Source organism: Pygocentrus nattereri, chromosome 7 (genome assembly GCF_015220715.1).
Source record: "Pygocentrus nattereri isolate fPygNat1 chromosome 7, fPygNat1.pri, whole genome shotgun sequence".
Taxonomy (NCBI): domain Eukaryota; kingdom Metazoa; phylum Chordata; class Actinopteri; order Characiformes; family Serrasalmidae; genus Pygocentrus; species Pygocentrus nattereri.
The window spans coordinates 46,251,450-46,262,967 of record NC_051217.1 but is presented as its reverse complement, the minus strand read 5'-3'; the positions used below and the strand labels follow the sequence as shown (position 1 = coordinate 46,262,967).

Below are 11,518 nucleotides of genomic sequence, written 5' to 3'. Positions count from 1 at the left end.
GCTTCTACAGACATTAGTGAAAGAATGGGTCGCTCTCAGGAGCTCAGTGAGTTCCAGCGTGGTACCGTGATCGGACGCCACCTGTGCAGCAAGTCCAGTCGTGAAATTTCCTCACTACTAAATATTCCACAGTCCACTGTCAGTGGGATTATAACAAAGTGGAAGCGATTGGGAACGACAGCAGCTCAGCCACGAAGTGGTCGGCCACGTAAAATGACAGAGCGGTCAGCGGATGCTGAGGGGCATAGTGCACAGAGGTCACCGACTTTCTGCAGAGTCAATCACTACAGACCTCCAAACTTCATGTGGCCTTCAGATCAGCTCAAGAACAGCGTAGAGAGCTTCATGGAATGGGTTTCCATGGCCGAGCAGCTGCATCCAAGCCTTACATCACCAAGCGCAATGCAAAGCGTGAATGCAGTGGAGTAAAGCGCCGCCACTGGACTCTAGAGCAGTGGAGACGAGTTCTCTGGAGTGACCAATCACGCTTCTCTGTCTGGGAATCTGATGGACGAGTCTGGGTTTGGCGGTTGCCAGGAGACGGTACTTGTCTGACTGCATTGTGCCGAGTGTAAAGTTTGGTGGAGGGGGGATCATGGTGTGGGGTGTTTTTCAGGAGTTGGGCTCGGCTCCTTAGTTCCAGTGAAAGGAACTCTTAAAGCTTCAGCACCAAGAAATTTTGGACAATTTCATGCTCCCAACTTTGTGGGAACAGTTTGGGGACGGCCCCTTCCTGCTCCAACATGACTGCACACCAGTGCACAAAGCAGGTCCATAAAGACGTGGATGAGCCAGTTTGATGTGGAAGAACTTGACTGGCCTGCACAGAGTCCTGACCTCAACCCCATAGAACACCTTTGGGATGAATTAGAGCGGAGACTGTGAGCCAGGCCTTCTCGTCCAACATCAGTGTCTGACCTCACAAATGCGCTTCTGGAAGAGCGGTCAGAAATTCCCATAAACACTCCTAACCCTTGTGGAAAGCCTTCCCAGAAGAGTTGAAGCTGTTATAGCTGCAAAGGGTGAGCCGAGATCATATTAAACCCTATGGATTAAGAATGAGATATCACTCATGTTCATGTGTTTGAAGGCAGACGAGTGAATAGTTTTGGCAATATAGTGTAGCTAGCTATATGCTGGAGCCCGTGCATATGGACAGTAAATAAATCTACAGAGCCTATTTTCTGTCTTACAATAAAAAATACATTTCACTTAAGTAGCTTCACCCTATTAAGTCCACTTCATATACATCAGTGTTAGTGTTTGGCACAGAACTGGGACACAGCTCTGACTTTGCAGGGTCTGTATTATGAGTAGAAGGTCAGCACGCTCTTGTGGTTTCCACGGACCAGCAGGGTCGGAGGGAGGTTTTTAGTCAGAGCTTCCAGCCAGGCCATATACAGGTGGTCCGAAACTGAGCCTTTCCGGGCAATGGGCATACTCCTACAACACACACACACACACACACACACACACACACACACACACACACACACACACACAGCATCAGCCTCTAAATTTGCAGGTTCATATACACTATAGGTGTATATGGTGGGCATGTACAGCCGTGTATGACGGGCGTGTATAGGTGTGTATGGCAGCCATGTATAGGTATGTGCAGATGAGTATGGGTGTGTATACAGTAGGTGTGTATGGTGGGCGTGTATACAGTAGGTGTGTGTGGTGGGCGTGTATAGAGTAGGTGTGTATGGTGGGCGTGTATACAGTAGGTGTGTGTGGTGGGCATGTATAGAGTAGGTGTATATGGTGGGCGTGTATACAGTAGGTGTATATGGTGGGCGTGTATAGAGTAGGTGTATATGGTGGGCGTGTATACAGTAGGTGTATATGGTGGGCGTGTATACAGTAGGTGTATATGGTGGGCGTGTATACAGTAGGTGTATATGGTGGGCGTGTATACAGTAGGTGTATATGGTGGGCGTGTATAGAGTAGGTGTGTATGGTGGGCGTGTATAGAGTAGATGTGTATGGTGGGCGTGTATAGAGTAGGTGTATATGGTGGGCGTGTATACAGTAGGTGTATATGGTGGGCGTGTATAGAGTAGGTGTATATGGTGGGCGTGTATACAGTAGGTGTGTATGGTGGGCGTGTATAGAGTAGGTGTGTATGGTGGGCGTGTATAGAGTAGGTGTATATGGTGGGCGTGTATAGAGTAGGTGTGTATGGTGGGCGTGTATAGAGTAGGTGTATATGGTGGGCGTGTATAGAGTAGGTGTGTATGGTGGGCGTGTATAGAGTAGGTGTATATGGTGGGCGTGTATAGAGTAGGTGTATATGGTGGGCGTGTATAGAGTAGGTGTGTATGGTGGGCGTGTATACAGTAGGTGTGTATGGTGGGCGTGTATAGAGTAGGTGTATATGGTGGGCGTGTATAGAGTAGGTGTGTATGGTGGGCGTGTATAGAGTAGGTGTATATGGTGGGCGTGTATAGAGTAGGTGTGTATGGTGGGCGTGTATAGAGTAGGTGTATATGGTGGGCGTGTATACAGTAGGTGTGTATGGTGGGCGTGTATAGAGTAGGTGTATATGGTGGGCGTGTATAGAGTAGGTGTATATGGTGGGCGTGTATAGAGTAGGTGTGTATGGTGGGCGTGTATACAGTAGGTGTGTATGGTGGGCGTGTATAGAGTAGGTGTATATGGTGGGCGTGTATAGAGTAGGTGTATATGATGGGCGTGTATAGAGTAGGTGTGTATGGTGGGCGTGTATAGAGTAGGTGTATATGGTGGGCGTGTATAGAGTAGGTGTGTATGGTGGGCGTGTATAGAGTAGGTGTATATGGTGGGCGTGTATACAGTAAGTGTGTATGGTGGGCGTGTATACAGTAGGTGTATATGGTGGGCGTGTATAGAGTAGGTGTATATGGTGGGCGTGTATACAGTAGGTGTGTATGGTGGGCGTGTATACAGTAGGTGTGTATGGTGGGCGTGTATACAGTAGGTGTGTATGGTGGGCGTGTATACAGTAGGTGTATATGGTGGGCGTGTATACAGTAGGTGTATATGGTGGGCGTGTATACAGTAGGTGTGTATGGTGGGCGTGTATAGAGTAGGTGTATATGATGGGCGTGTATACAGTAGGTGTGTATGGTGGGCGTGTATACAGTAGGTGTATATGGTGGGCGTGTATACAGTAGGTGTGTATGGTGGGCGTGTATACAGTAGGTGTGTATGGTGGGCGTGTATACAGTAGGTGTATATGGTGGGCGTGTATAGAGTAGGTGTATATGGTGGGTGTGTATACAGTAGGTGTGTATGGTGGGCGTGTATACAGTAGGTGTATATGGTGGGCGTGTATAGAGTAGGTGTATATGGTGGGCGTGTATACAGTAGGTGTGTATGGTGGGCGTGTATACAGTAGGTGTATATGGTGGGCGTGTATAGAGTAGGTGTATATGGTGGGCGTGTATAGAGTAGGTGTATATGATGGGCGTGTTCAGGTGCAGCAGGTGTTTTTTACTCACACTATGATGAGTTTAGCTGCTCTGGAGCTTTCCTGCAGCAGCTCATTCAGCCGCACCTGCAGATTCGTCTACAGGGCGAAAGCACGCGTTCATTCATTCAATCATTCATTCATTCATTAAATCATTTATTCATTGTTTAATCCATTTATCCAGCAAACTGTCAGTGTATTTATATATTAATGCAAATTAATTCATTTATTCAACTATCGAACCATCCAGCAATTTATTTATTGTTTTTTTTTGTCATTAGATATTCGTTTCTACCTTCTCGTCAAAGTGGTCCAGCTCAGCATCAGTGATCTTCCAGGGATGCTCTTTCCTCAGAGCTTCTGCCTGAGTTGTGTCCTTCGAGCCCTCATGCAGACGGAATGGCTCAATCATGTCCTCAAACAACCTCCAGCTGACAAAACGACCACAAACACCAGGTGAGATATAGAGCACATAATTCATATGTACCTTATTCACATTAACTGTATACCGAGTTTAATGTGGTTACTTTTCTGCAGTCGGGCGGATGTGGAGGTCACCGATGACGCTGATGTAGTTGCACTTAATCCTGAACTTCTTCAGCAGAGACTGCATTCTGAAACAGACAGACCCTGAGTTTGGTGGGTGTATACAGGTTGGTGTGGTGGCTGTGTACACTACCTCAACGTACACCTTAGGCCATTAACACTGGGTCTCATTCACCAACCATTCTTAGGTCCAAAAAATCCATTGTTTTATTATTTGGGATTTGTTCTTAGGAAACCAGTGGGTCACAGTTTCATGCATGCAGGCACATTGAAGCTCATGAACAACTATTCAGAAATATTCATAATAAAAACAAATGTAACCCACAATATTAAGGTATTTACCACTGAGACTCGTATCATATCACTTTGAGGCTGAATCTTTAGCATTAGCTAAAAAGTAGTTGCTTAGTTAGCCTCGCTAGTTTTAAATAAAGAAATAAGTACAGCTGTGTGGATTGACATACTCTTCTTTGTCCTGCTCTGTGCGTTCCGGCTGGCCAGCAATGAAAATACGCAATTTACAGTCTTTCCACTTCTTCCTTGTGGTCAGAATATATGGCAGCAGCAGAGTTAAACCTGTAAACAGTTACATTACACAGAAATTACAATAGCAGCACAGAGAATTCAACATTAGCACAGAGAATACACAGCAGCACAGAGAATACATTAGGTCAGAGATTACACAGTAGCACATAGAAATTCAACATTAGCACAGAGATTGCACAGCAGCACAGAGATTACACAGCAGCACAGAGATTACACAGCAGCACAGAGAAATTCACCATTAGCACAGAGATTACACAGCAGCACATAGACTATAATATTAGCACAGTGATTACACAGCAGTACAGAGAATACAACACTAGCACAGACATTACATAGCAGCACAGAGACTATAAAATGTTTATATAAAACTTTTTTATAAAAAATTAAACAGCAGAACAGAGAATACAGTAACATTGAGATTACACAGCAGCACAGAGAAAACATTAGCACAGAGATTACACAGCAGCACAGAGAATACATTAGCACAGAGATTACACAGCAGCACAGAGCCTATAACATTAGCACAGAGATTAAACAGCAGCACAGAGAAAACAGCATTAGCACAGAGATTAAACAGCAGCACAGAGAATACAACACTAGCACAGAGATTACACAGCAGCACAGAGATTATAACATTAGCACAGAAATTACACAGCAGCACAGAGACTATAACATTAGCATAGAGACTACACAGCGGCACAGAGAAATACAACATTTGCACAAAGATTAAACAGCAGCACAGAGAATACAACACTAGCACAGAGCTTTCACAGCAGCACAGAGAATACAACACTAGCAGAGATTACACAGCAGCACAGAGAATACATTAGCACAGAGATTACACAGCAGCACAGAGCCTATAACATTAGCACAGAGATTAAACAGCAGCACAGAGAAAACAGCATTAGCACAAAGATTAAACAGCAGCACAGAGAATACAACACTAGCACAGAGATTACACAGCAGCACAGAGAATACAACACTAGCACAGAGCTTTCACAGCAGCACAGAGAATACAACACTAGCAGAGATTACACAGCAGCACAGAGACTATAACATTAGCACAGAGATTAAACAGCAGCACAGAGAAAACAGCATTAGCACAGAGATTACACAGCAGCACAGAAATGACTAAACAACACATTGTACAACACCAGCAGAGAGATTACACAGAAGCATATAGCACACAGAAGCAGTAAGATCATACAGCAGAAGATATCACAATATCAGCACAGAGATTAAGTGACCCTTATTAGTCCCACAACAGGGAAATTTCACCTCTGCATTCAACCCATCTGTGACACACACAAGTGAGCACACTTGCCCGGAGAGGTGGCAGCCCTATCCACTGCAGTTGGGGGTTAGGTGTCTTGCTCAAGGACACCTCAGTCTTGTACTGTCGGCTCTGGGGATTGAACCAGCGACCTTCGGGTCACAGGGCTGTTTCCCTAACCTCCAGCCAACGACTGCCCCAACACCAGCACAGAGATTACACCAACGAAGAAATTACTCAGAAGCACAGAGATCATCACCAACAAGAGGTTACAAAGCAGATGAGATCACAATATCAGCAGAGCTTACACAGCAGCACAGACATTAGACTGCATCCTACATATTACATTATCAGCAGAGATTACAGAGTCAGCACAGAGATTACAACACAGCTGTACCTCCATCATCAAACAACCACCAAACGTCGATGGTGCCTTTGTCCTGCTTCTTCTTAAACTGGGAGCTGGCCTCCACCAGGCGCTGATTAATCTTCGCCACGTCAGAGGTGTGAGGAACCTCCACTGGGGCTAGAGAGAGAGAGAGAGAGAGAGAGAGAGAGAGAGAAGGAATAAGTACACAGTAACAGTTAAAGGTTTGAACACATCTGCTTTTTTTGGTGACAGTGGTCTATTACTTGTTAGCTACATTAGCTTTGTAGCTCTAAAACAAAAGACGGTCATTAAGAACATTTTATTCTCCGGAGAAATGTCTGATGAGATCAGTTATAAGATAATCCACTTTCATACTGAAAGAGGAAATCAAGTTTTGCGTCTCCTAACAACCTGCTGTTAATCTGCTATTAACCTCATTTAACTATTAACATTATTTAACATTAGTTTAATCAGGTAGTCACACTGAGACTAAGGCCTAAACCCATTTCTTATTTTCACCCGTAGCCATTGTTTTCAGGTGTGAGTTGCAGGGCAGAGGTTGAGATCTTCCCTCTGAAATGGGAGCCTCAAATAAAAAGAGCATCACTTCATTAACAGCTAGACGACCGAATACTTTTGGCAATATAATGTATCACACAATTCCTGCAGATTTAGTTTTGAGACATGGTGCATTATCATGCTGGAAGTAGCCATTGGAAGATGGTAAATTGTGTCCATGAAGGGATGGACATGGTCAGCAACAACACCAGCTGAGAAGCCTTACCCCACCCCATTACACCACCTCCACCAGCCTGGACCGCTGACTCAAGGCAGGTTGGGTCTATGGCTTCATGCTGTTGGTGTCAAATTCTGACCCTACCATCTGTGGGTCTTATACAAGATCCATCAGACCAGGCTTGGTTTTGGGTCAGCCTGCGCGCACTGCAGCCTCAGCTTTCTGTTCTTAGCTGGCAGAAGGGGAACCCAACATGATCTTCTGCTGTTGTAGGCCGTCCATTTCAAGGTTTGACGTGTTGTGCATTCTCTATTTTCTCCTCCCCACAATCATACAGAGTGGTCATCTGAGTTAGCGTAGCCTTTCTGTCAGCTCCAACCAGTCTGGACATTCTCCACCGACCCCTCTCATCAAGCAGGCCTGACACTCACTGGATGTGTTTCTTTACTGCTCCATTCTGAGTGACTCTACAGATGCTGAGTGTGAAAATCTCAGGAGGGCAGCAGTTATAAAACGAGTCAGATCGGCCCGTCTGACACCAACAATCACACCACAGTCAAAATCACTGAGGTCACATTTTCCCCTCATTCTGATGGTCGATGTGAACATTCCCTGAAACTGCTGCCTGAATCTGCCTGATTTATGCGCTGCACTGCTGCCACATGACTGGCTAATCAGATCATTGCATGAATGAATAGGTGAACAGGTGTTCCTGATAAAATGCTCAGTGAGTGTATATACACAGTCATATATGGATGTTTTGTTTGTCCAGCAGTGCTGCAGTACCTCTGGTGGCCAGCACTTTTTGGGATGGTTTTCTGGCTCTTTTAAAAAACCCTTTCCCTCCCTCCTGGAATCCATTCTCCTCCATCTCCAGTGCCTGCTGCTCCAGAAGCATCTTCTCCATCTCCTCTGCAAAATTACACACATGTCCACACACTTTCGCTATTACACATAATATGTCCTATTTTATATATGCTAATCCTTAATTCTATTCTAACTTTAACCTCAGAAATATATTTATAACATATATATATATATATATATATATAAATATATATATATATATATATATATATAGAGAGAGAGAGAGAGAGAGAGATAGAGAGAGAGAGAGCAACAACTCAAGAAAAACAATTCTCAACATAAAACAGCAAAGAGCTTCTGCTTTTCATCGTCTACGGTGCAGAACATCATTAAAGACTCAGAGAATCTGGAGAAATCTCTGTCTGTGAGGGACGAGGCTGAACACCAGTATCTGCTGGCCGTGATCTTTGGGCCCTCAGGCAGCGCTGCATTAAAAACAGACATGATTCTGTAGTGAAATCACTGCATGGGCTCAGAAACACTTCTGAAAACCACTGTCTGTGAACACAGTTCATCACTGCATCCACAAACGCTGTTAAACTCTGAAACACAAAGAAGAACCCAAATATAAACAGGATCCAGAAACGCTGCCACCTTCTCTGGGCCTGAGCTCATTTAAAGTGGACTGAGGGGAAGTGGAAAAGTGTCCGGCGGTCCGACAAATCAGCATTTGAAATTCTTTAGGAAATCATGGACACTGTGTCCTCCGGGCTGAAGACCACTCAGCTTGTTATCAGTGCTCAGTTCTAAAGCCAGTATTCATGATGGTTTAGGGGGCATTAGTGCACATGGCCTGGGTGACGTGCTCATCTGTGAAGGCCCCATTAAAGCTGAATGATATAAACATGTTTTATCAACATCTGCTGCCGTCCAGACGACGTCTTTTTCAGGGAAGGTCTTGATTATTTCAGCAAGACGATGTAAAACCACATTCTGCACGTATTACAGCAGCACTGCTCCATATTAAAAGAGTCTGGGTGCTAAACTGACCTGCCTGCAGTCCAGATCTGTCAGTTTAAGTTGAATAAAAACTGGCTTTAAACTCAGGATCACAGATGAGCTCCTTTACTATGTTGATCTGTAGGCGTCTGTTCATAAACATAAACCAGCCCAAACTCATTTACTATAAAATGAAATGGTGTTTGTAGAAATTCAGAAAAAAGCCGCGTCAGTCTCGACTGCATATGTGGACATATTTCTATATTGAGCTCTATTTACACAAAGTTAGGTTAGTTCATCATTTATGTTGAACAGACTCTCCCAAAGTTTTACGCTGCTGCGCTGACGTTGAACCGCGTGCTGCACTGGGTCGGTATGACCAACAGGTCAAAACCAGCTCTAAACAAAGTGACCGCTGGGCCCTGATTGGTGCTCTGGCTTTGCGCTTCTTTCGTTTTGACATGTTACGTTTTTATACACACAGAAACCAAAAGGAACGACAGATTTCTCAAAATGTAGGAGGAAAAAGTCGGATATTAGACTCTGAAATGTAGTGGAGTGAAAGGAAAAAGTCGCCCAGAACGGAGAAACTTCAGTACAGATACACAAAAAAAAAAAGTACAGAAACTAATTACATTTACTCAGATACTCAGTTACTCAGTTACTCAGTTACTCAGTTACTCAGATACTCAGTTACTCAGATACTCAGTTACTCAGATACTCAGATACTCAGTTACTCAGTTACTCAGTTACTCAGATACTCAGATACTCAGTTACTGTCTATCACTGGAAATGGTTTCTATATAGCACCAAGAAGGGTTGTTACAGGCTTGACATCCTAATAGTAGAATAACCCTTTTGGTGTTATATAGAACCTATTTCAAAAAGGTTCTATACAGAACCATACACAAAAGTTTCTCTATCAATCTGAAGAACCATTTCACTATGCAAAGAACCATTTAATCATGCAGAGGGTTCTTTGAGTGTTCATGGTTCTATACATAACCATTATCTTTACAAAAGAACCCCTGAAGAACCATCTTTTTAAGTAGATATGTATATATACACATTCATAATTTCACTTTAAACAACCCGAACACACTTTACAAACTGGGGGTGCTTTTACATGTATGTACTGTGCTGTATGTTATCTCAGAATATTTTAGAATATTTCATATTTTCAGAACGTTTTAGCTTTAATAATGTAAAAGAACAAACTTTAGCGTTGTATTTCTTCAGAAGTCCACTGTCTCTGGCCGGAGATCCTGTAAACACTTCTTTACGATTTATCACAAGCTGACATCTGACTCAATGGCCTTTATCAAAGCAGAGGATTTGGAGGGTTCATAGTTGAGTCTTTATCTTCTGAGGTGGAATAATTACCCAGGTGTTTACGATAGATGGCCATGAAGAAGTGTGAAGTGTTTTCTTTTCCTTTCCTTTTTCTTTCGTAATCATACGTGTGAAATCACGTTGTGTTTATCGCACCACTCATACTAAATCGAATGCTTTCTTTTGGTGGTCCCTATAGATTACTTATAAATACTCAAATGGTGCTGACTGTAAACAGAGTTAGGATTAGGTTTGTGTGTTCTGTTAAGTGTTAAAGGAGGTTGAGTTTAGTGGTGTGTGTGTGTGTGTGTGAGTTTAGTGGTGTAATGCTCCACCACTCAAATAATATCTAGTCAGTGGTGGTCCTGTGGTGGTCCCCTTACACTGAAAGAGGGTAGAGAGGAGCTACATAGACAGTGCACCCATGTGGTAGGTGTTTCTGATAAAACGGCCAGTGAGCGTAGTTACCTTCAGCTGCAAGAATGTGGGAGATGTCCAGTCCCTGATTCAGTCTCAGCATCACTGTCCCGTACTCAAAATCAAACGCGTCACTGGACACAAGACACCCACAGGTGAATATCCATACATAAGTACATACATACGTGTGTCAAAAGTTTGGTGACACATTTACATGTGCAAAATAACTCTGATCAGATTTTGACAATTCATACTTACAAGCATTCACCTTCACGAGTCACTTCATTCTCAGGTTTCTGATTATTTTCAATAATAACAAACTTGCCAAAAACAGCACTTAAAGTTTATCCTTCTTGCTGCCATTGTCTTTCTGACCCTGGTACACATTTACCCAGAGTTTAAAAGGCTCCACGTGGCATGTAATGCCAGCTATAGCATTTATTTCTGTGCAGCTACTATCTGTCTGATTCTATTGTGCAGAAGTAAAAGAATGAAAGAAGTCAGATTAGAGGTTACATGAACTTATTCAAACAGATTGTTCAGCTGTTCTCCAGTTTCTGGGTTTATTCCTAAGGGAGCACTGTCACTAATCCTTACATAAGCAAACGTTTACACTAAAAAGCCTGAAGGCTTGAACCCTATGGAACTGAACATCTTGCTGGCGATGCGTTCGAAGAATTCGGCAACTGCTGCCAGAGGAGTTATAAAGCACACATAAATTATATTATGTATTAATGTTCTGAGGTTTCGCTGTTCTATGAAAGCAGTGAGCCACTCGAGGCTGTTAGAGATTTCAAATTCATGGTAACGCCGGGAGTCTCATCAGTCACCCATTTAGATCACTGAATTCAGATGTTCCAGTCACTTCCATGGCCACAGGTGTGTAAAGCCGAGCCCCTAGGCCTGCAGACTGCTTCTACAGACATTAGTGAAAGAATGGGTCGCTCTCAGGAGCTCAGTGAATTCCAGCGTGGTGCCGTGATCGGACGCCACCTGTGCAGCAAGTCCAGTCGTGAAATTTCCTCACTACTAAATATT

The 11,518-nt window shown here is 43.6% G+C and overlaps 1 protein-coding gene across 1 annotated transcript in view; it reads right to left on the bottom strand.

The window, feature by feature from the left end:
• Positions 1 to 941: 941 nt before the first annotated feature.
• The window catches only part of slc12a1 (solute carrier family 12 member 1), a 60,588-nt gene continuing 50,011 nt past the window's right edge, over positions 942 to 11,518 (bottom strand). The window contains 8 exon segments of the mRNA XM_017684868.2: positions 942 to 1,443; positions 3,486 to 3,553; positions 3,750 to 3,885; positions 3,982 to 4,068; positions 4,465 to 4,576; positions 6,217 to 6,345; positions 7,712 to 7,837; positions 10,532 to 10,614. Coding sequence (XP_017540357.2) covers positions 1,308 to 1,443; positions 3,486 to 3,553; positions 3,750 to 3,885; positions 3,982 to 4,068; positions 4,465 to 4,576; positions 6,217 to 6,345; positions 7,712 to 7,837; positions 10,532 to 10,614 — 877 coding nt within the window. The 3' untranslated portion in view covers positions 942 to 1,307.